Source organism: Tubulanus polymorphus, chromosome 5 (assembly GCF_964204645.1).
Source record: "Tubulanus polymorphus chromosome 5, tnTubPoly1.2, whole genome shotgun sequence".
Taxonomy (NCBI): Eukaryota; Metazoa; Nemertea; class Palaeonemertea; order Tubulaniformes; family Tubulanidae; genus Tubulanus; species Tubulanus polymorphus.
This window is the reverse complement of record NC_134029.1, coordinates 7,544,825-7,571,372: the sequence shown is the minus strand read 5'-3', so window position 1 is coordinate 7,571,372 and position 26,548 is coordinate 7,544,825. Positions and strand designations below refer to the sequence as shown.

At 43.2% G+C, this 26,548-nt stretch overlaps 1 protein-coding gene across 1 annotated transcript; it reads right to left on the bottom strand.

Annotated features, from left to right (window-relative positions):
* Positions 1-1,237: 1,237 nt before the first annotated feature.
* LOC141905553 (uncharacterized) lies at positions 1,238-26,371 on the bottom strand. Its single transcript, XM_074794458.1, has 3 exons — positions 26,277-26,371; positions 23,305-25,821; positions 1,238-2,986 (listed from the first exon to the last, which is right to left on the bottom strand). Exons 2-3 carry the CDS (start codon positions 25,771-25,773, stop codon positions 1,238-1,240), a joined length of 4,218 nt encoding a protein of 1,405 aa, XP_074650559.1. The 5' UTR covers positions 25,774-25,821; positions 26,277-26,371.
* Between the last annotated feature and the right edge of the window lie 177 nt (positions 26,372-26,548).

Here is a 26,548-nt window from a genome sequence, read left to right as displayed (position 1 = left end):
TTATTCATAACACGATTCTAGACGCCTCTTAAAACATTCGTCTTAAGCCATATAAATAAGACTAACTCAAGTCGACTAAGATCCGATCAGATCGTCGGATTGTGCAAGCAGTCAAGTGCGAGCGGGATTTTTTAATCGGGAACCTTTTCGACTTGAGTGTACTTATGACCAGGATAGACTGATCGCAGACCGATCGTAAGCCGAAGGATTGAACAAGTTCTATTTCCGACGACCGATCTTAACATCGTAGCCAATCAGCGACGAGTATTGTGTCACATGATTCTTAGCAGTACAAATGCCGAGTTAACAAACCACGAGACTCGGTAATGATCGCACCATAGTCGACCCAAGTGCCTTTCAGATCGTTAGACAAATGGATCAACAAAATCAGCAGTCACGTGTGCATCAACTTCTTACAAGTGTGTACCAACTTCTTACAACGATCCAGTCACGGGTCGAAAGTCGACCTAAGCTAAGCTTCAGCTTCATGCTGGAATTATGCAGTGGTCAATGACAAACCGGTATCCCTCCCTAATCAGAAGATTCGCCTTGTAAACTGGGTTTAGAATAAGTAACGAGACGAGTAGTACTATATAGGTTAACTATTTATTTGACGCACGAGCTTTTGCTACTAATGTATCATTCACCCAATGAAGCTTACATTAGTAGCAAAAGCTCGTGCGTCAAATAAAATAGATTTACCTATATAGTACTACTCGTCTCGTTATTCATTCCCCTAGTCAGGAACTCAACATCGACATCAAAACGGTCGTATCGATAACGCTTGATCGACAGGCTTGATCGACAGGTTGTACGGGGTTATCATTGACTGCTGCATTAAGCCTAGCGCACATCAACACTGCGATTGGAGACAACTAGTTGCAAGGCAGTTTTCGGCGCATGAGAGGAACTGGCTGGATACGATCAGTTGCTTGAATGTGTCGATGTGAGAGAGCTTACGATTGGTAAGCGTCGATCTATCTCCAGTTCCAGCCAGTTGCCCATGTTCTACTTTTGAGCAACTGGTTGTACTCAATTGCAGTCATATCCGTCGATGTGCGCCCTCTGGATCTCGACGATCGACACGCGCCATGCAGTTGCTGCAACTGACCGGTTGTAACTAGATTTCGATGTGCCCAGGGTAATCGTTCGGTAGCAACTAGTTGTCTCCAATCGCAGTGTCGATGTGCGCTAGGCTTTAGAATGACCTAAAATGCCGATACTCACCAACAAAATGCTATAAAGGCGTCTCCTTCTTGATCGCTAATCCAGTGGGCCGAACCGCTTTCGACTTCATCACGTTGTGACTGATTTTCGACGCCGGTCGATTGTCGGGAATATTCGCCAGTTTGTTCATGTATCCGTTGACGGCGACCGGAAAATTCGGATTCGTCACAATTCCGTTACGTTTTTTATTGCGATCACGCTCGGGCGACTCCGCAGATTCTCCTCCATCTGTCGTCGTCGATGACAGTATATCGCCGGCGGTCGTCAATTTCAACAAGTCCGTATTCTCACGCCGTTGTAATTCCAATTTCGCCATGTTCGCAGCGTTGATCGCCTTCAACTGCGGGTGCAATTGCCAGATCGGCTCGGCGCAGTCGGCGTCGCCGTCGCAGTTGTCTTCGTTGCTGCTCAGCAGTTCGGCGTTCGGATTCATGATGATATGAATGTTGCTCGTCGCGTACGACGTCTGCGACGCGTCCGCCGGTTTTTTCATCATCGGCTGCACGAGTTTCGCCGACGGGTTCGGCGTCGTTGTGAACTGTTTGTGCTCGGGCGAAAGCCGCGTCGCGATGACGCTTTGGATTTCGCTCAACGGCGACCCAGGCAACGACAGCACAGGACTCTGCGGCTCGCTGACCGGTGACAACACGCGACTGATCGACTGGCGGTTTTTGTTTTTTGAGCACTGTTGCAATTGTTGCGTGAACGACAGCTGCTCGCTCGTCGGCAAAACGGCCGGAATCGGGATGTGCGGAATGATGCGCGCTTCGACGGTTGCGCTGCGATTCGGCGTCGACGAACCCGACGTCAGGTTACTTGACGACTTCGACGACGACTGATTCGACACGTACGACTTGCGTCGATCGACGGTCGACTCCGGCGACTCCGACGGAGTCAGCAACGAGTGGCCGTTCGGAAGCGTCGTAACGTTCGTCAAAACGGCGCTCGACGCGTGCGACTGTTTACCTTCCATGCTCGAACCGGCCGACGACGAGCCGCTTTTGTGTCCGTTTAAACCGTTGGTTGCGTTGATACTCGCGCCGTACTCCTCCAGTATTTTCATCACGTCGTTGTGGCCGCTTTTCTGCGCGACGCGCAGCGCCGTGCGGCCAAACTCGTCGGCGTGATTCGGATTCGCGTTGAACTGCAACAACAGCCGCACGACCTCCTCATGTCCCTCCTGCGACGCGATGCACAAAGCCGTCGCGCCCTGGTTGCACGTGTGGTTTGAGTCGGCGCCGTGTTGCAGCAACGTCTTCACGATATCCACATGACCTTGCCACGACGCCGACTGCAACGACGTGCGATTGTCGTTATCGACCGCGTTGACGTACGCGCTGTGAGCCAGTAACATTTTCACCATATCTAAATGTCCTTGCCAGGAGGCGACGTGCAGAGGCGTACGTCCTTCCAGATCGCAGCCTTCGATGTCGGCGCCGTTTTCGAGCAGGAATTTCGCCAGCTCGATGCGATTTTCCAACGCCAACACGTACAACGTCGACCGACCGTCGGCGTCTTTATAGTCGATGTCCGTACCGTCGCAGATCAAACACTGCACAACCTCGAGGTGTCCCTCGAATGCGGCGGCGCGGAACGCATTTTTGCCGTCGTGCGCGCGCATCTCTAACTGACCGGCGTGCTCGATGAGGGTCATCACGACGTCCAGGTGGCCTTCCTGCCCGGCGAGAATCAGAGCGTGACGACCTTCGTTGTCGATTTCGTTGACCTTGGCGCCGCAGTCCATCAGTGCTTCGCATATCTGAAACATAAAAATGAACATAGCGATAGTTGATACAGTGATAGAATTTTCTACGGTTTAACATGAAAATGTTCTGGATCCAGTTCCACAGTTGTAAGTTATAGTTTACCCTAATTTAAATCAGTTCATTTTCTATGACTTAACTCTGAGTTAAATCTTAACTCACAACTGTGGAACTGGGTCCAGATGATTGAACAGTTTTAAGAATAAGTTAATGGTTTGGTATCGGTGAGGATTTAATATCATTAAGAGAAACCCACAATATCAATTCGAACAACCGTTGTTTTTTTTCCTTACAGTTTGTGGGTTTCTCTTAACGATATTCATCAAGACTGAAGGAAAAAGTCTCAACTATTAACAAGGATTGACTATCACAACTAGTGACCATGCCTGTCTTCCCGGTGAGCTCAAAATTCAACAGTTTGTAGATGATACTTTTCTATTCTTGTAACTATTTAATTTGGCATTCACTCAGCTTTAGATTACATCGACTAATTAATTCAAGAGAATAATAACGCGAAGATCGATACCGCAGAACCCCGAATAAGCGCTATCGAAGTTCACATTCTAAACGGTTAGCAGCATTTCTGATGACGATGAAACGACTTCACCCCACCCACTAGTGACGGTGCACTGAAAGAACAGAATCTCTCGAGGCAATGACATACTTCATTATAGATTCATACCGAACAAAAAGACCTATTTACATAAAAAATGCGTTCAATTTACATATTCTATATGTGCGTTTATTGCGATTAATGAAAACAAGCATCATGCATGTAACGCATGAAAATTAAGCTCATCTATAACTGCTCACCTATTTAAAGTTTTCAGTTAAATTTGAATACGATTGAATATCAACATAGATTCTTTTTGGATGTGAAATATTTTTCTGACCTGCTGGATATCGGAAGTCGGACAAATTTTCCAAACTGATACAACTGTTGCAAGGTGCATTGATATTCTACAAGTTATTACTACTTGGGCCCATATCAAGTTGTTGGTTTCTACCGACGGATGAAGTGTATGTACAATATCATTACGACTAAGAACCCCCAGTATGAAAATTCGTCATATTGAAATTCTCTTTAATGTGGTTCATATCAGGATATGCCAACTGTTTATATAAGGGCAACCAGTTGCGCTTTGTGGAGATAAAAAAATGATAGGCCCTTCTGAAGAATATCTTACGCTTTCCCCTCTTCTTTTTCAAGTTAAATATATATTTCGAAAAAAAAGGCCGAAGAATCTCCCCTTCCGAGAAACTTTATATCAGAAGGGATATCCGTCAGAGTCGTCCACGTTTGCATCGATCAAAGTCGGAATGGGAAATCAGAGACGTCTTGGGAAACGTTGAAAAAGTAGCTATCGCCGCGACCTTGACCCGGAAGCTCGCTAAATTGGCGGCTGATATATCCGATTCACCGTCGGGTTAAACCGGTCTACTGACAACGATTCCAGTTAATTATTGAGCGTATCATAGCAACACAATCTATACCCGTATTAATAACGACTACGACGACAGGCTGAGGTCGCGATTGATTTACATATGCGATTAAAATCGCGATTGAAAACTTCGAAAATGGATAACCGAGTGAAGCAAGGTGAATTTGGTATGTCTTGTAATGGTGTACAAGCGTATATCGCAGCATGCACGCTCAAGCTTCTTGTTAATAGGTAAACACGCAATTCCTCCTTCCGGAGATGAAATAGGAGAATATTCTCGTAAAAAGGTGTCTTGCAAACGTATCTTGGTATATACCGTTAACTCAAGCTCACCCAAGCTCACACCATGCCGATAAAGCCATAATCAGGGATGGATATCATGAGACCTTGACCTAGGCAGACTATTAGTCTTGTCACATAATTCACTCATGTCATTAAAGGTAAATAATGCCCTCACGTATACATAAAACCATCCGTAAATGACATCCATTTCTAAATCCCCTATAACTTCATCTTATTAAAGGTACTATACCTATTGGAGGTGTGAGATGAAGTCATAGGGTCCTGAGCATACTCAACTGTAGAACCGGCTTACAAAGCCTTATGTCTACCAGAAATAATAAAGACCTTGACCCCTTATTCTGAAAGCGAGGAAATGCAATTTCCAAATCGTCATCACTTGCGATCATGAATTTTTGCGGCTCTGTTCGTGCGACGTATGATAAATTTTGAATATCTGATGAGATATTCTGAACGCTGAATATTTCCATGATTCAATCCAAATGAATATAAAAACATGTCTGCCAATAGATCACTCAAGTCACTGGCCTTGCACCCTTGCAGTTGCGATCACACGGAGACGATTTGGCCCGGGCAAAATTGCACAGATCAGACCGAGTCAAATTTGGCCCGTTTCTAACTAGAGAGCACGTTCACATGTAAACCACACTCGTTCCATACTATAAACAATGCTTCAACAAAGCTAAGTTAGTTATTTGCGGGACTTCTAGCAATTCATGCGCAATAATGTGGCTCTCATTTTAGTCAATTTTTAGTCAGGCTAAACAGACACGGGCCAAAAATGCTCCCGTGATCACAGTTTACATGTCTGTGTCCAACAAACCTCAAAACGCCCCGGTATGGTATTATCTTGGAGTAATTATCTTTTCAAAATAATCACTCCAGGGAAATGAAATGTACCGCAGTGTGTGGATGCAGAGCTTGCACCATAATGACAAATCAAACCGAAATAACACTATATCGAAGCCCTTCTAAACAACGCATTAGCACCAGAGATCCAGCTCAGAAATATACCACGCGTGTTATTTGTATAAACACTGAATCTGTTGGTAGTAAAAACGGACTTATCTCGCACCACACAGATACAACCAACACACACAGGCGCGCTCTCACACGTACACAGGTACAGCTAGAATTCAGCAGGTATGCCGCTAATCCAGACATACAAATGTTATAAAAAGTCGCTCTCCGCGTAAAGTACCCCCGGGCATGCGCGCCGATGTGTTTTAATAATGCGCGGCAATGGAATGCAGTTAAGTCGCTGTTTAATCTTTTACCGAGAAGCAGCAGCGATGAATTAGACAGGATTCTTAGACAATTAAGTTTATTGATAGAGAGGAGATGAGATAGAGGAAGGAGAACGCGCGAGAGGAGGAATAGACGATATATAAGACAAGACCGGGCGCGCATGTGGCGTGCATAAGAAAAATTAATATTTCATCAATCGTATTGAGAAGGAACAAACTCTAATTCATTAATACTGATGAATTTATAACAATTTGCTGCGCGTATATTGATTAGAATGATTGGATTTCGACTTCAGTTAGGAAGGAAGGAAGACATCCCACGCCATGCCATGTAAACAGTCGAGTTCGTCGTCGGTATGAGCAACAGGTGCAAGATGAACAGAGTAATTATTGATAATATCGATAATTCTATACACAGACCCTTGTCATCCATGTAATGATTAATATCGGATGGCCCCGAGTTTCAAGGCAATGACGTTTGAACATGGCCAGCGCTTGGATTCGGTTTTGGAATACACTTGCAGGGATTCAAGCGACAGTCCTTCACCTTCAAGCTTCTGTGTGGAAGGATCCGATGCCACGAACCTTGCAGAGGGTTAGCGCGGGACCACAATCAAATCAAATCAAACAAAATCTACCAATTAAATAAACTACCGGCTCAGTCCCTAATTCAAGATCAAAGAACCTGGCTGAGTCCTCATAGATTTTCGTAATCCATGCCAAACCTCCTTTACATGGAGTCTGTTGCATGGATTCATACTCCAATCAAGGTAGCCACTTTTGTTTGACTTGCTTTTTCCCTGACATGCACATTGTTTTCCATGACTTGAAATAGATATGCTAAGTATCTCATCAATTAAAACAGTCAAATATGTAAGACATGGTCCATGGATGGAAGGAAACTGTTTGATATTCGTGTGATCTAGCAATCTCAACAAATGTTCCTGATTTTCAAGTAGATGGCCACTGTGACAGTGACGTCAGTAGCTTTAAGTTCCTGTACTGAGGACACCCATACTTCGACAATTCTCGGGGATCCGATTTCAATACAAAATACCAACGAAAGCTTTAATAAAAAAATCCATGTCTTCAAAACAGAGAGAAATAGTGAAGAAGACGTTTTCATGTAGCGCGCACGTAGGTGTACAAACGCGATCCGATACTGGTTTTTCACAAAGTTCAGCAGGTAATCGAAAACCTACGCGGCAGAAAACCGGTGAATCTTTCATGAATAAGGCAAATTACACTACATTCCACATCAAAGACTTTACAATACAAAGTGAAGAGTATTACAAGGGCGGCTCTCACTGGAAACAGGTCATCTTTTTTATGTCATTACAGCCCTTCTCAATATTTCTAGCTCATCCTGTAGGAAAATGCTGAAAACTTATTCTAGATAAATAGAATTTTTTCTAAGGTTAATAACTTGTCTAGTTACAGCGTTAAATCTAAAACTAGCGATGAAATGTAATCACCTGTCTACATTAACGTGTTCTATTTTAATTAGTTCAACTAGGAACACGCCAATATCAACAACTTTTGAGTGGCAACTTATGCAGGGTTTGTAGCAGTCAGAAGCACGTTTCGCCACTTTCAAAAAGTCAGTAAACAGTTCCTTTTTTTCGAAACATGAAATAAGAAAATTTCATAATGGCCCAGTTGAATTCGAAGATGCAATAGAATGCAACTAAATCTGCGTTAGTGGAAATTTCCTGTGATAACACTATAAGCAGTATTAGGATAGGTCCGGATTAGTGCTAACTCTTCAGATTAAATCCTGAAAGTGCTGAAAAGTACTTAGAAGAAATTTCCTATGATAACAATGAGTCCAACAACTAAGTACTTTTCAGCACTTTCGGGAATAGTTAGCACTAATCAGGGCCTATCCTAATAGTGCTTATTTCTTCCAAAAGTAAGCACTTATCAGGGCTTGCTACAAACCCTTGACCGCAAACCTCAGAATTTTGATTCTAAATTCTTCAGAAAGTTTATGAAGCACCAACTGATACCGCTAGTTAAGACAGCGATGATGCTTTATAGAAGAATCAAACTATTCCAACAATTTGAACACCGACTCGCGATGATGAATCAATGTTTAACTTCGAAAGGCGTACTAACATAGAATCTGACTCAAACAACCAACACTATAACCATAACCACAGGTAGAAATTAAATGCGAACTCGGCAAAGAGCGAAAACACCTTTATTTCCTTTTGCTTTCATTGTAAGTTTGAGTTCGTATAGTGAGTATTGCAAGGTGGTGAAAAAGGATCCGTTCGACTCAGTGCGCTGTAACAACAACAAATGTTCAAACATTTATCGGGACTCGGTTCTAGTCGGCTTTGTTTCCTTGGTAATAAGCAAATGAACTAATACGCCGAGTAGAGATGAGGAGAGAACGCTGCATGAGTGCATCAACCATGAATATCGCAACATAGCAGATTTCATAATAATATCTATCTAAACCATTCTTGCACTGAATGACCCTTTGATTGCAACGGGAAAATATTGAAAGAATTTTTTTCCATGATTTCCCATTGTTGCCCCAATGCCTTCGTCAGCGAGTTCCTAGTCGAACTGTACTGTAATTTTTTGCAGGATCTTCCACTGGGCAACTAGATTCGTAGTTGTAGCCTCACCCAGATTTTCTAACCACGGTTTAAGCCTAACCCTTAATCAGTGGCGGATACCGGAGGGTGTCCTCGGGGGTCTGAACCTCCTTCAAATTTTGAGGTCCCTTAAGAATTCTATCCCTAAAAATCTTAAAACTGGATATTTTCGGAGCCAAAGTCAAATTTAACGACGAACAACTGAAAAATTTAAATTTTGTTGCGGCAGTTATAGCTGTTTTACCATTAAAGAAGTTCTGAAAATCCATAGTATATGTAAGCAATGAAATCGCAGCGAAGCTTCGATAAAGGCCCAAAATTTCTTAAGTGGACACACCCCCTTTACCATTGACCTCGGATCCACCCTTGTCAATAGGCACAAAATGTAAGTGCCGACCCAGCTGAGCTGTGTGATGGTGACATTAGCGTATATAGTTGTAAGCACACGCTGTATACCTCTTCTATTAGAAATTGAGTAAATAATTTGATTAATCGCGCAACATCAAACCAATTAGGTCATTACGTGCATCGATGGGACATTATTGGAAAATTCATTTCATATTCTGAAACGGAGCCAAAATTAACTGTCGAGCAATAATCCATTACGGTGCTGATGATAACGCGAATGTAGGCACATCAGTTATATGGAGAATTGGACACGCCAGACTAAGACTACTTTCGTTGCATCGATCCAATCTAACGACTTCAAGATCCATCCCTCAACTGCAGACATCCTCCCACAGTAGGGATGACATCAAGATTGCCATGGTGCTAAACCCTGCCATACTAGTCCGAGTGCGCAGCTGAAGCGATGTCATCATTTACCAGAAATCCTGTTTTATTTTTAGCATGGGTTTTTCCAGTTTACCTGTGAAATTTGCCTCAACGGGCAATCCGATTGGTGCCACACGTTTTCTTGTGGCAAACCTGCGCACCCGGTCTAGTGTGGCAGGGTTTCGTGCCGTGGCCGAGTTAAGCGATGCCATCAGGTTCGAATCCCTACTTGGGGAGCCTTGGACTGCAGAATTTCAGGATTTCGCGCCGAAAGGACATGAAATACATATAACATCTTGAACTCAAAAAGGTGTTTAGTAAAGAACACCGCTATGCAATATTAATAGATACTAGCAAAAGGTCGTTGGAAAGAATGCACGTTTTCAACACTGCTGCCAACTCAGACAAATTCTTTCAATTTTCATGATTGATTCCTAACCCTATAATAAAAACCTTAGTCACGATGGAAATATAAGCCTCCTATGGGACAGCGAGGCTACAAATTTTCCACGGATGTAATTTACTTTGCCGCTACTTTCATCGGTGACAGATGCTCAATTTCTTATCGAGAGCTTAAACGAGTTAAACCGTAGTGTTTCAACGAAGTGGTGGTGCATGCGCACGCGGAGGGAGGGAGACGACCGGCCGGCAATAAGATCAACAGATAAAACGATTACAGCACCGTTCCTGCGCACACACAGCGCTGGGGTCGTGTGACTGATCGAAATCAAAACGCTTAATGAATGTCGAATCAAGAGCCGTCAAAACTCTAAGCTAATAATGACGATTTAATTTCTGCATCGCGCGCAGCGCATGAAATACCACTGACTCATATACATAAATTGCATGCGCGCACGGAATACTACAAACGACTGCAGGTCCGTGACATTCTAGGGCTGGATACCAGGCTGTTCGTCGACGGAAGTAACTTTCGGGGTACATGTCTCATGGGAACAAAGATGAAAACGAGGGTTTTTGGCCACCTTCTAAACATCTTTATGAAGATTTGGTTCAGAACGGTCTGAGGACTTAAGAGGCGAAGACTTAGAACGGCTGGATAAAAACCTAGATGGAATACATGTGTTTTACCAATTAGCCCTGAAAGACATGATACAGGGGAAAAGGGATTTTGAGGTTTTTTTTCTCTAAAATTCTAACCAGTATACTCTAATAATATATGGCAAATATGAATCTCTCAATACGCCGCTTCGTTTTTTGCATTAGCAACCGCGTCACGACTGATGACCAGCCCGACCGACTGACGCTCTTTGATACAATGAATAAAAACAAGTTGAGTCACTCCGGTTATTGAGGGAGAGAGATGGGATTTGACGTTCGTTGGAGAGTTAGCTGCTGCTGCTGTTCACTCACACATTAAATGGTTTAGATCGGCTCAAATTTCACTAAGTCTCACATGAAACGATATGAGATTTCTAGATTGATTGGAGCATGATTGTTCTATTCGCTAATGATGCAAGACGTGATGTCGAGGGACAGAGAGAGCGAGTCCTGACTCAACAGTCAACTCAGAAACCGTCAACGCTCGGGTGCATGTACAATTTTCTCTGTGCTACCAGGCGACAACGGTTCTCGGGCTCAGGCTCGAATCTGTCGTCTCTGACGCACGCATGAGACATTTCCAGAATTCCTACACTTTAATTCCCCATTATATTTTGGATACGTTATATCTAGGACCAAAAGCTAAATTTCGTCAAGACAACTTTTTGAATTTCAACCCCTTTCCATGTTATGAGGTCATCTTCGCTGAAAAACAAAGCTATTAGTGCCTAGTTCTAACGCTAGGTGGCGCAGTACAAACATTGTACCCAAGTTTCATCAAGATCAACCCACTATTGACGAGTAGCTAAGTAGCTATATGACAGACACTGACATAGACCCACGGAACGACAGACGGTTCGAGAATAATGTCTCACAGAAGCCCTAAAACCAATACGCGATTTCAGTGATGATGAAAACTAAGCAGTTGAGGTCACCGGTATCGAGCAATGATTCCATTACGAAGAAGATATCAATCGTCCCCCTGCCGAGCATTCTTCAGTTGATTATGTAAACATCATATGTCCCCGACGTTGACACGATTATATTCCAGTAAAATACGCTGCAACAGCGTCGTCGTATAACATATCATCAGAACATGATTGAAGAGACTGAAATAGGAAACTATGCCAACAGGAGAAAGCCAAGCCGAGCGAGGATTCATCGCAACGACCCGACGAGACGTTCCCGCGTCAAATAAACCGTATACTGTATCTCATTATAGGAAACGTTCAAACCAAACCTAAAAACAATACGGTTACCATGGCAGCCGCATAATACAGGGCCAAGTTTCAAAGGCGGCCTTATCCGATTTAGAATTCGAGTTCCGTTGCCAATGACAACTTGGCATTCAACCCAAAAATGTTCATTGACGTGTATTATTTCATCAAATCATTTCAAAAGCCTTCGACGCTGATAGGTTATGTGACCAGACTGATGAACATAGCGCAAAAAGACATTTTAGGGTTTTTAGCAGTCAAATTGAGACGAAAGTCAGCACTTTTTTAAGTCATAAAAGTCAGAGCACTTCTTCCAAAATTCAAAATTCCTGGAATCTTTCTGCAAAATAAACTGATAAAGCCATGAAATAAGGAAACACATTCATAATGCCCAGTTGAATACGCACAAGACCGCAATCAAATTCATTAGTAAAAATTTTCTGAGAAATTTTAGTACTTTTCAACACTTTCAGGAATTTACCCGAAAAGTATAAAGCAATAATCGGGACCTATGCTAAATTTTTCCAGAATGAAGCGCTTTTCCAGACACACTATACGAATGATGCATTCCATTACTTTGAGATATAAATCCTCCTAGGAATGATTCGAATTCAGCAGCCAGGAAAAGCTTAATGGATGAAGTATACAATGTATTCTAATCCAGTTTATTAGACCGGAGGTTGTATATGATGATGATTTCTCGTCTAGCCACATAAACATTGATTTGTTTTACCGGCGACGGCGGCGGCCAGTATAGTATAGTAAGTATAATTACTAAACCATGTCTGACAGTCCGTCTCCGCGCTCAGTCCGTCTCCACGTGTCCAATGATTAATCGCATCAAAATGAGCAGAGTCATCATCACGAGTTGAGGGGATAGCATGATGAGGCCGAGAGTGCGGATGGGGAGAGTGGAGAGGTACGGAAACTGAGAAGAGGATCGCGTGTAAGAGAGCAGAGAGGGAACGGGAGAGGGAAGGAAAAATGAGTTAGAAGGACGGAGAAGATCGGAAGACGGTTTAAGAAAAGAGGAGAGACAAAAAGGGGACGCAAGCAAAAATAGGGGCAGCAATCAGGGCTGCCAACAACTGAAAAGTGCTATCAGTAACAAGTTGGTCATTTTTTACCAATTCAATGAATTCAAAGCAAAGTAGGGCGTTTAGACATCTTTCAAACATGTGAAATCACAGTATTTTTACGGGATAAGATAGTAAGAAAATACTGAAAATCTGGGTCCAGTTCCACCAGGGGCAGTTGACAGCTCTCCTAATATCATTTACAATAAAAGCGGAAGTGGGATGGGGATGTGGAAAGGGAAAGGCAAGGAAGGGAGAAAAATTAAGGAAAAAAAGATAAGGCAAATAGAGTATGTGAGAGCATGGAGAGAGAGGATCAGACGGAGCGAATTATTTCTCGTCGTCGTCGACTTCTGACAGGAAATTACCAGTCGATCCTCATGGGATTTCACACACACACAACTCAACCACGAGGAGACACGTCTCGCCGAGCAACCCGCTTTCAGAAACGACCCTGTGCAGCGTAATGAAAACCCACGACGTCTGGCCGCCGTCCACGACAACGACCCAAGATGTCTCGCTGTCGAGTCCGGAGAAAACGCCCCTCGAAACAAAGAGTGGACATACGATTTATAATGATTACATCGCGCGGAATAGCCGCTATAGAATTCAGTCCGTACAAACATTATATACACACAACTCGGGAAAATGTATGTCTGTCAAGAGACGGTTTTTGGTTCGTCGTAAACAATAAGAAAGAAGTCGTGTCTGAAGAGAGAAAAACTAAAAAAGAGCCGACAAACTATTAAGCTGCCGATGACAATATAACTAGCACAGTGCAACCTGACTAAAATGCTCATTTTTTCAGGAGCAATAAATACAGACGACGATAGCCTTTCAAAAGAAGCGGGTCCTTAACACAGAAAAATGCACGCACACGAAAAAAAAAACGTGAAGCTGAGTGCTATTCGTAGATAACAATGGTGATACCTTTTTTCAACTCCTCGTTTATACAGCTAATAAATTTCCCATCGTTCAACAACAATGAACAGGTTGTTCGACCTCCTAATGCGAACTTTTATTATCGGTGCAACTGAATGAATTCTTATGTCATAAATCGCCCGAGTTTATTCACCATAGTAGAATTATCTCGGGGCGGCACTGTCTATGTTCCGAATCAAAAATTACGCGCGGCTCGCTTCCCCGAGGGGTTGATTAATTGCGTTCAGCCCGCTAGAATCTCCCGGTGGTCAACGAACTGACGAAGATCGAATAATCCAGATATGCGTACGACATACAAAAAAATAGCGGATACTTTTAGCGAAAACACGATACTAGATTCAGTTGCAGACGAAACCGATATCAATGACATTTGAACATACGTAGACCAATAGTCGTAATTCTATTGAGAACGCTCTATCATTTTCTCATGACAGGTATAGGTAAAAAATTCGTTTCCGACAATATTTTCGGCAATAAATTCGCCGAACCACTTGAAGGGCTAATGAACCAATGTCCTCGCATATACCAGCTAGGAATTTATACATCAATATTGGATGATCCAATGTTTTCTGTCACAGACGACCCGAAGAGAGTTGGGAGACTGGCTCTTACAGAATGGTCTGTTGCCTGTCCAGCCATAACGACATATGGAGTTATGGAGGAGATAGGGGACCCCCTTGTTGGTTGTTGGTCATACAATGCTCCATCTTCAATGATACAGCAGGACAGGCCACAGCAGTATAGGAGGATAGGAAATACACAGAAACAGTTTACATAACTACCCAGGCTGGTCCTAACAGAATTGTTTCTGTTAAACTTGTCTAGCTATACCGGCATAGGGAGTCCCATCAAGGAGATAGGGGACCTCCTTGTTGGTCATACAACGCTCCATCTTCATTGCTGCAGCAAGACAGGCCACTCCCATAGGAGGATAGAAAATATATGTTAACAGCCTACATAACTACCCAAGTTGGTCCTAACAGAATGGCTTCTCTTGCCTGGTCCAGCTATAACAACATAGGGAGTCCCATCAAGGAGGTCGAGGACATCCTTGGTACTACAATCCTCTCAATAGACCTACTGCAGCAGGACAGGCCACAGTGGATAGAGAATATATGTAAACATAGCCTACATAACTACCCAGGTTGGTCCAGAATGGATTCTGTGCCAGCCCAGCCATAACGATATACAAAGTTCCATCATGGACTCTAAAACGAAATGGGGGGACCACTATGATCTGCAGGCAGGTCGGGCCACAGCGAGAATACAAGTGAACATAGCCTTCAATTAGATTTACCCGTTGTTCGTATCAGTATCGGCAGTCATCCAAAACATCGGCATAATGATTTACAAATCAGACATCTATATCCCCCCTGAGACAAGTAAATCTACAGAATAAGTCTTCACACACGACGATGATACATTAGTTTTGTAGGCAACTGAACAAATTCAATTAGATTTGATGAATGCAGCTAGCGGAATGTGAAATTGCCCTTTTACCAGTAAAACATCTCTCTCTCTCTCTGTCTCTCTCGTCGTCGTATATAGATCTGTCTCCATTTACATACATAGTTTATCAATGTAACTTCACGCTAAAGCCGTAGTCAGTAATCGTGTAATGACAGGAAGTCTAAAACAATGCTTGTTTCCCATATTGATCTATTGGGTAGTTATGTCTATAGCCCGGAGACGATTTGGCCCAGATTAGACCCACGCCGTCAAATTTGGCCCGTGTCTAATTAGAGGGTGCTTTCACGCGTAAACCAGCCACTCGATACTAAACGATGCTTAACCAAAGCGAAGTGAATCACTTCCAGCACCAGTTGCAAATCGCACACATTAATTTGACCCGCGCAAGAATTTGGTTCGTACCTGGTCCGACGTTTTTGGTCGAGGCACCAGTATGATGGTTGATCGGGCTATAATTCGGTACGGGCAAAAAATGCTCGTGCGATCGTAGCTGGAATCTATCCAGGTCATCAGTCAAGACAATTTTGCCTTATCAAGCGATTGGACAATCTACGAACATGAAATAGGGATTGTCTCGCTTAATTAATTTCGAATCGCCCGTAGTTGCCCAATCCCATATTGACTGGTTATCGCATAGTTCATGTTTTTCTGATAGTACGCATATATTTTCAAGTGGTTGTAGTTTAAATAGACAATAATGACAACTCTTATCCATAACACTGAAAACAAACACATCGTCCTTCAACTGAACAGATAATATAAGAAATAAATCATCATAAAGTAGATAACATTCGATAAAAAAAAGAAATCGAGTTTTTTTTCAATGTTATTAGTCCCTTATCATTATCATTATTATTGACTATCTCTTAGCTCGGTCCATCTCTACATCACTGATCCCGGTCCGTCGCTACATCCTTGAACCCGATCCGTCGCTACATCCTTGAACCCGATCCGTCTCTACATCGCTGAGCCCGGTCCATCTCTACATCACTGAGCCCGGTCCGTCGCTACATCACTGAGCCCGGATCTGTCTCTACATCGCTGAGCCCGGTCCGTCTCTACATCGCTGAGCCCGGTCAGTCATTAGGAAAAGTGAAGCAACAAAAAGCTAGTAAATTGAATTACTAACAGATGCTTTGTCTATGGAAATAGCTTACAAAGTCTGTCATGCACCTAAAGATAATAAATTGATGATATAATATGAAAAAGCCCTTTGAATAATATGAGCCCCAGGTGTGGCTGCGAAAATATGTTTATAAAGAGCCAGCAGACAGCACAGGCGCACAGCACACAAGTCCCGCATCAACAAGGTGATAAGGCCGACAGCCTACAGGGTTAGTTATACAGTGACTCAAAAACATATTATCTCATCGAGAAATGTTGAAGAGATGAACAACAAAAACGTTATGTAACTGCCCGCAGAGAAAAAATGACAAACAGCAGACGACTCCGTGACTCAAAGGTGAAGGTAAAACGTGAACAGACGATTTTTGCGAAATGTTTAGAAATAGAAACTCACACCCTCCAAACTCTTTGTCTTCGTCGAACGTGCTTTATTTAGAAGAGATATTATTCGGTAATGAAATAAGTGAGCGGCTTTGTAGATCATTTCGACATACACCCTTAGGGCAATTCCGTCTGCAAAAATACCGTCATTTTCATTCCCTCCCATTTACGCCCGTATTAGATCTATACGATATTCAAACGCGTAAGCAGATTTTTCATGTCTTTTTTTTCTGGGCGCATACTTTTGATGTTTTCGCATAAAGCTTACAGACTATTATTCTGTTACCTGTTCCGAGATCAGAAACAATTGTTATACATATCAATGTAGATTCGCTTCGCGCATTTTGCCAAGATGATACAAAGGCGCTGATGATACAACAACAACATAAACGCTCGATTTTTTAAAAATCTACGTCTTCAAATTGACTACTCAGAGTCAGAGAGATGAAAGTCGTGCGGAGTATTTTTGATCCTCGCGCGAAATAGATGAAAGCGTAATTTGGGCAATTCAGTCGAAGTTGTTATCGGAACATCGAAGAGTAACGTGCAACATCACACGCCGATGCCCCGAAAGGTGTAAAGGTAATTGACAATTTAATGCGTAGCGATGTAGCCCGCATTCCTATATCACATCACCAGATGGCGGCACTAATAGTCTTGAATGAATGAAAAAGTGCATACAATGTTTTCTATCCGATAGAATTTATTGAAATCTGATAGAATTTATTCAACCGAATTGAAACATGATTATAGTGTTCCTGCACAACAAGTTTCGGAGGGGGTGGCCAGGCCTTTCATTTTACATCCTCATCTCTGAAAATCAGCCACTCCTTATAAAATATCTGCTGCCCCTACTACCGGAATGGATCTCAATATTCTATCATTGTTGATAACTGCTTTGAAATAGGCCTATATTGAGCTAATGTGAAAAATAGATCAAAACAGAATCAAGCTTAAATTTTCTGTATATTCTAGGGGATCGAAAGCCTAGCTACTTCAGCAGCAACCACGTCATACACTTAACAATGAATACAGTCCCTTTAAACTTCCAGCATAGGCTATGGAGAACACTGGATTTAAGGAGGAACCGGGCAGTTTACTCAATTCATTCAAGGCATTCGAGGGACCGAGTTCTCACGCGATTAACAAAATTTGCCACGACGCCTCCGCCGCAACCAGAAGAGACAAACATTAACCTCGTGTACCTGTCTGGTTGCCATAGAAACTTTGTCCGGTTTGAATCCTCCATGGAATGGCAAGATAAATACCATATCCGAAAGAGACATAGGGCGAAATATGGTCTGATTTTTTGACGCTGTAAAACCATTACAATAATACCTGATACGCATCATATAAGTCGTTATGGGTGACTAATGTGCACTACTCCATCAATATCGGTGTTTCAGTATAACATTAAACAATCAGAATAGTGAATTTTGGCGTTCATTTTGTTGAACATATTCAATAACTCTCATCTTATTTTTGAAAAATTCTAATAATCATTTTTAGAGGATGTGCACTACATCATCAACATATCGGATTAGACTGGTTACCGTTCAATTCAATTATCGATATATTCAAATCCAAATAAATTTATTGACCCTAACTACTGTATGATTTATCTCGTATATTATTCATTGTCGACAATATTACGCAATATATTTGTTATCTTTCCAGGCAGCAATAAACTATATATAATCGGACCCAGTTCGTCTGTTAGGCAAGTTAGAACTTGTCAGTTTCTGTAGATACTCAAATCCTTCAATCAGAACATGAGAAGATTGTAAAGGTAGGCCAAATTTTGTATTGCGAGAATCCATGAGCTTAAGAAATGGGGAGTGACTTGGATGTTTATCGAATGTCAGTTAGCAGTGACTTGCTTCAAAAACAAAAATACTTCCGTCTTTTTGCTGAAACGTATACACCTTTCAACCAGATGACCAGTAAAACTCGGAACGTGCTATATTGCCAGATGGGAGCTATTTAATGCCACCTCAACCTCTCGTTGCATAGCTATACGTTTGCCATTCCCTTACATTAATCAAGGAGAGGTACAACGCTGAAATCATGCGTATATTTCATATACGCAGTAAGCGAGATAGATGCAGGCCCATATCGATTCGATTCACACCCACAGTCGACTGACTACGCGGCTACAGATCAGAAACACGAGATATCACGAGATTAATATGTTATACGGGTGTCATCTGAAAGACTAATCAACCGTGTTTCAATCGAGACTCGCCGACATCAGCAGTCGCAGCGGCGGCGACGGCTTCATCGCGCCAGGATATAGCGGGAGCTCATCAGCCGTATGACAAATATTTATCCACCTCCGAGTATTCCATCTCCCCGAGTTTATATTTATAGAACTGATCATCAAGTCGAACCCGGTTCGCGTGCGGTTCATTTCAAATTAAAGCAAACAGATTTTTCTGGCGAATTCAGTAAACCGTAAACAAACCAGGACTTTTTGAACATTAAGGCTGTCACACACTTTATGATTTATAGATGCGAATGGACAATCACTGACAATTTTCTTTTTAATCATGTACGTGGGCAACATACATCGATTAAAACAAAAACTGCTGTATGTTGCCCACGACGGCACCGAAACAATTTGTGCGGCTGAATCAGAGGTTTGCACATAGTGCCACCCACCATTTTGTCGGTTGTACATGATTTTCATGTCGTTGCTGATTGGCTTCGTGTCATGTGATTCGAAGCAACTTGCACACTAGGCAACTGACGGCAAATGTCCAGCACCTTGAAACTGAGCGATCTTGCTACAGGCGACTACTAGGCTGTCGACTGACAAAGGTTGCCAATGGCCGTACTAGGCAATATTGTAGCGAATTTTGTCACTTGCGATGAAAATCGGCAACAAATTGCCAAGCATAGATGTCAGGCTTCATGACCACAAAGGGGTGAAAGAGAATTTTCTTAATTCCAGTTCCAGGGTTGGCAGAAGCCTTATCTGAGGGTTGAATTGGTTGTGATTGTCTAGTTAAAAAGTATCAAAAGCTGTGAATTTCAATTTTTTTCATTTGCCACAGTGAATGTTGAGACAAGGATCAGATATAAACAAATGTAGATTATAGAATAGATTATAGAATTTGCCACGTAGGCAATTAGAAAAATATCAATTTTTTTAACCTACGCCAGTCTCCATACGATTTTTTTTTAACCTACGCCAGTCTCCATACGAAGCCATATTGTTCCACAAAACGTCCAATGTTCGTTTATAAAAATATACATTTCAACAAATGGGAAAAGTTAGAATTGATAGGTCTACTGTGTAAGTCAAGTTTTTTTTTCTGATAAAAATATTTGAATATATCCTACATCTTTACAGGAACTGCTAGCCTCAGGAAATTTAGTAATTAACCCAGATTTTAACATTCCTTAAATGGCATAATACTGGCAGTAAAAGCATTTACTCATTCAACATGTATTCTACAATAAAAACAGCCTTAAAAATAATCAAACCTATAACTTAAAAATACCTGGAAAATATTAAAAATATTCCAAGATTTTTATTCAATTTTCCTATAAAATGGAAAACCTGCAATAAAAGGATAAACTAAGTAAACACTCATGGTTTATCATTTCAACAGGATTGGCCACCAGGAAATAAAGTTCAAGTGTTTTTACATCCGATTTTCCGCTTACAATAATAGCTGTAACGACGACATGTATCAATCAATAGAAATGAAGGAGTCTTATCATTTTTGCCCTAAGTAAAATAAGCCGTGAAATTTATCGCGAGCGAAACTCGAGTGAGCCACTTCGATCAGACAGATAACCAGACACACGTCGATGACGATTTTTATCGGCGGTTGGCATTTCGCCGTCGTAGAATTCGTTTCACGAGTGAATCAAAGTCGCGTCGCCTGATAAAGTTGTATTCTGCGGCGACTACGAGAATTCCGCGAATAAAGGGAACGTCTTTCACGGAATGAAAGAGTGCGTTTTTGAAAATGAACAAATTCCAGATATAGTTACTAATTTCACGACACCCATAAAACGTAAACCTATTTGCTTTGTATTTTCACTGGCGATAATTGCGCATAAAATATGTGCGAAGAATGCATTCTAAACGGCTACAAATTTTTTTATGGCTTTAGAAACGACCCCGGTGTGAAATGAATAATTCATCAAAAATATGTACAACCGTTTATACGTAAATCCGGACTCGGCACGAACATTTTCACATTTTTAAAAATATTCGGCGTTGAATACGTGTGAAATGAACTCTCAGTGAGAAACGCTGAACTTTTAATATAGGCTTAGATTACGGAATGCCTGGGTGGTGTACTTTCACCATTCGCAACGGAGAGTGCTGTGATATTTGTTCATTTCGAAATAAAATATACGATTTCTTCTTCTTTCGAAGATTAACGTATTCGATGCAACTCGACCTAAGCTTTAGCTCAACTTTTCTTCATAGGCACATATTATATAACGGGAAATTATTTATAAAAAATTTGAATTTTAATGAAATAAGATGCAGAAGTCATCAGGGAAGAAATATCAACATAAACATCGCTCTATTGCCACAGTAACTTGAGGTTACCCATTTTGTTGCTTACCGGTACAGGCTAGTTGCAAGACATATGAACCGGAACTGAAATTTCCAATAAAGTACTTTGATTTAAACATTAAATTATGTAAAATTCAACTGCTGATCACACAACTATATATATCTGTACTCTTTGATTTTCGATTTCAAAATCAAAACCCCTATTTCGCTCCCGGCAGGTGTGGTAGGTTTGTAAGCGACACCAAATCAAAACAAATCAATCGAAATCTTACTAATCAAATGAATAACAGGGACAATGCCAATTTTAAGATTAAAAAAAACATTTCTAGAAAGATGTTCAGAAATGAAACCGCTCACAGGCATTTACACAAACGATGCATGCGTAAGTTTCTCGCACATGAATTTCACGAAAGACAGAAGTTTTTTTTTTCTCTCCAGACGATAACGATCCGTCTACTGCTAGAGATGTCGTAGCCGCACGCGAAAAGAAACCGGTCTCGTCCGGTCAGTCGTGCAGACGTAATGAACGATCGTCGAAGGATTAGACCGAAAACATCATCAATCCGCCGATACTGAAACGACTGCAACGACGATAACGAATAATAATCTGCGCGGAATTATTCATAAGACTGGACTGACTGACTACGCCGCGTTCGGCAGCGCACGCGTGCAACAACCTAACAAAATGACATCCTTGTCGGCTTAGTCGGCAATTAATTCGACAGTATTTATATATGGCAACTTTCTCGATCACGTTGAAAATGGGAATTTTGAGAACGCGAATCGATATTCGCAAACCGAGGGAGAAATGATAAATATTCCCGCCGGATATATACTGGAAACCACTGGTGTAGTAACCATCGTAATTAATGTCGTGCGCAGAACCTAATTATCTTTGACCTTGGTTGTTAATGCAAACGAGGCCATTCACCGGGACAAATATGTTGAAGACTTTACTACTACTACTAGGGACCACGAGGCAGTTCACTGGGACAAAATATTTCAAAGACTTTTACTACTAGAGGCCACGAGGCAAATCATTGGGACAAATATGTTGAAGACTTTACCCCTAGAGGTCATGAGGCAATTCACTGGGACAAATATGTCGACGACTTTACTACTACAACTAGAGGCCGAATGAAAAATGGCACAAAAATAAATCCGAAACCATGTAGTGGTAACCCGGTGACCCCGGTATCAATTGCCTACAGGTAAAATACGACAGAAATTCTTCTCCACCACCGTAAACTATCTTCATTGACCTGAATAATCGCTTTAATCCATGTAGGGAATTTCTCGCTTTTGCTTTTGTCGCGAAAACAACAAAACTCAGTTATGAGTTAACCCATAGCCGGAAGAATTAACGAATGTTTCTGCGAAAACGAATGTTCAGAGAGTATATATTCAACCATGGACTCTAAAACGAATTTTAGAGTCCATGATTCAACTGATTAATTGCCCGTGTTATTGCAGCTATTTCAACACGGCAGCTCGAATCGGAAACTGTTCCAGATCAACAGATTTACATAACACCAGCTCAAAATCCCAAGTATAAATACAAGAAGTACAGTACTATACGGGTTGCATTACCATGCGCTGCACTTGGTTCAAGTGATGCCTCTCCATCATTACTACCTAGCTTATTGAATGTCAGCATTCAGGAATTTTCCGATCCCGTCTAAAACGTAGATCAGGGTCCCGTTAGGATGTCAGTTGATCCTGGATAAAACGAGTTTTCAACGAGCTCTAAAGGAGAAAATTTCAAGGAAGCGTCTACATCACTTTCATATTCCAATTACGTTATAAACTCCTTAATCGCTACTGTTTATCTCTCGGTGGTTTTGTAAGCAAATTCTTATCCTATACACTACCTTACCCTGGTTTCTAATTTGGTAACCGCTTAGTAAAAAAAATATTCAGGCCCCCAACTGCATTTATTTAGGGGTCTACTGACTGCACAACCAGAAACTAGACAAACATTTCTAATTGCCTATTTTCTGAATTTCTGACATTTTGTTCAAATTAAAGGAGTTTCAAAGCCCTAAAGGCCCTTTCCGTTTTGAAGGAGTTTTTAAGGAATCAAAGAGTCGTAGGTACCCTGTAGTAAGAAGATGTAAATGTAAACTCACCTCCCTATGCCCTTCGAATGCGGCTAAATGCAAAGGCGTCAGGCCGCCGTTATCTCTGTGCATTTCGTCTAATCCACGGTCTAATAGGTGGCGCACTACGTCGACGTTACCCTGCGCGGCGGCGATGCACAGAACGGTACGTCCCTCGGAATCGATCGTGTCGATAGCCGCGCCCCAAATCAACAGCAAGTTAACGACGGACGCATGGCCCATCGACGCGGCCGCCAACAGCGGCGTACGACCCTGGTTATCGCAGTGATCGGCGTCGGCGTCGTTCTCCAACAACAACTCGCACACTTCCTGGTGACCTTCGTACGCGGCGACCAACAACGGGGTCATGCCGTCCTTATCGCGGTGGTCGACCTCGGCTCCGCGATCCAACAACAGACTGACGACGCCCGAGTGACCTTGACTAGCGGGTATGCACAACGCGGCGACCGATAGGGCAGTGCGACCATCGCAGTCCTGGTGGTTTATATTCGCTCCGTGCGCCAACAGGTGATCGACGATTTCCGAATGGCCCATGTACGCAGCGGCGATTAAAGCCGTGCGACCTTCGTTGTCGATTTTATTCACGTCCGCCCCATGCGTTAGTAACTTTCTGACGATTTCGTCGTGTCCGCCCCACGCGGCGGCTCTCAACGCCGTTCGCTGGTCGCTATCGGCGTGGTCCACCTCGGCGCCGGCTTCTAATAACAATCCGACAACTTCCGTATGTCCGCCCCAGGCCGCCGATCTCAACGCCGTCCAGCCGTCCGCGTCTGTATGGTCGACGCACGCCCCGCTTTTTAACAATTTCGAAACTATTTCCACGTGTCCTTGTCGAGCGGCCAGATTCAAAGCGGTCTGCCCGGATTTATCGGTCACCTCTGTATCGGCGCCGCGAGCGAGCAGCAAAACGACCAACTCGCTATTTCCTTGATACGCCGCGTTCGCCAACAATGTCCGTCCATTTCCGTCGACGGCGTCGATCTCGCCTTCGTCGTCGAGTAATCCGAGTAATGGGTCTTCCTTGTCGGCGCCGGACGTCGTATTCGACTGGGCGCTGTCCTCCGTCGGAGGACGCGCTCCGGCGTCGAGCAGAAGCTTACGAATACGTTGCTCGCGGGGCATCGTTAAACTCAAACTGTCCTCGACGTTGACACCGGCAAGTATCATCCAGTACGCGTAGTGGTAACTATAGATCGGCGGCTGGAGGATGCTCTTCGACAGATGCAGAGCCAAGTCTTGCACCTCGTGTGGTTTTAGGCGACTACCCGACAGTGTTAAAGCCATCGCCAACATACCGTGACCTTCGGCCGCGTTGCATAGGTACTTCTGCGTGCAGTGCTTAACGTCTAGAAGCCACTCAGCGAAACTGTGGTGGAACAGGATCTTCGTGTCGTTCGGCCCGTCGATCAGAATCTTCGACATCAACGTCAGCCGTTTGCGAAATTCGTCGCGCGTCAACAGCGCGTTGCGCGTCCACGCGACGCGGTACAGTTCGTCGATCGCGAGCGGCCGACGCGCGGCCAGCACGGCGTTCAACATCGAGTGGATCTTCGCGAATTGTTTGCGAATGAACAAACGCTGACACAACCACAAATACAGTCCGTTCAACGTTCCGGGGATTTCTTTGATCTCGCGCAGCATGATGAAATTGTTGGCGACGCCGTCCAGCACCTTTTCCAAATACAAGAAGCAGCCGTTGCTTTTGATGTGAAGCTGGTTCAGCATTTCGGCCGTGTCGCGGCTCAGGTGCTGTCGCAGCTCTTCCTCTTGGTCGAGCCGACAAAGAATGTACTGCTGCACGTCTTTGACGACGTGCGACTTGCGCAAATCGTCGAGGCTGATCTTGCGAAATCCGGTGAACAGACGCGTGACGGATTTACTCTGTTTTCGCGCCGAACAAACGATCAGCAACCACTGCGGAAACAACGGGTGATGATTGGCGAGCAGTTCGGCGATCGTGCGACTGCCCGTTTTACGTTCGTTGAAGGACTGTAAGTACGACTCGTCGATCGAGTCGACGAGTGCGAATAGAGTTTGCGGCGGCGGCGAAATCGACATCAACGGCAACAGAACGGCTTTTTTGAACGCCTCGTCCGGATTCAGTTCGCATTCGCGGGGCTCCAACGCCGCCTGCACGAGCGGATCGTCGAGTTTCTCCGCGTAGCCGTCGATCAGCGACGACAATTTCAGCTGGTCGACGATCCCGTGAATGAAATTACAGATCGACAATGTTTCGATGTCGTGTGCCTGACAAAAGTGGTACGCCAACAATCGTTTTCGCAGCGAATTTTGTCGACTTTGCGTCGTCGTCGGCGATACTAATTCGCAACAGAGGGCGGTCTTTCCGCAGCCCGGTCCGCCCATGATCAACGCGCCGCATGTTTTGGCGGTGTGGCGATTTTCTAAACAATGGTTTATTTTACTAAACGCCCACTCGCGACAGAAGAAGCGTTTTCCCATTAGCAGGCTTTCGGTCATTTTGAATCGGTCGGTTGATTAACGGTTCCGTTTTATATCGGGGAAATGCTGAAAAATTTGAAAAAAAAAACAAATTGACATTTGGGAAGGAAACCCGGGGTGCTTCCTGGCCTAATTAGGCCTACTACGATACAGCACGGGCAAACTTCGGTTTTTGTAGCTTGTCAACAGGAGATAACTGACATTCCATTTCATGCCGTTTGTCCGCCTTTTTCAGCTGGAAGTGGAACACTACCCAATACCCATTGATTAAGTGGACACTACCAACCAACAACATCAGCAGCCATTGCCCCATTAATGACCTTGACATTGAATGGTAATTTTCAGAATTTAGTGCCACATAGACCTTAAACATTCTGCCTACAAGCTACACAGTACACTACACACGGGAGCAAAGAAGCAAGAAGAGACAGTGAAAAAATCATCTAAATACCACTAACTAACGCATCCTGTCAAATTCAAATATCGACGGAAGACTATCATATAATTGAGTACATGCTTACCTTATCGATGCAACCGCATCCTGCAGCGGGATTCTGGACGCCGATAAACGCTCGAATTACAAGCATTAACCGCTGCCAAATGCCTTCTCTACAGCTTCGGCACGTCTACCCCTACAAAGAGTGCTCGGGTTGTGTTTGTGGGCGGCGACATGACGTCAGACCGACGCTCATTGGCCGATATGAAGCCCTGACTGACACCTACGAAATAATGAATGGGGACGGTAAATTTGCTAGTTTTCTGCGAAAGCTATAGATGGCGTCATAGTCCAAAA

Bases quoted from the DNA above. Each gene is read 5' to 3' on its own strand.
- LOC141905553 (XM_074794458.1), bottom strand. From the start codon at position 25,773: ATGACCGAAAGCCTGCTAATGGGAAAACGCTTCTTCTGTCGCGAGTGG. The intron at 2,987-23,304 runs GTGAGTTTACAT...TTTATGTTTCAG, and splicing joins CATTCGAAGGGCATAGGGAG to ATATGCGAAGCACTGATGGA.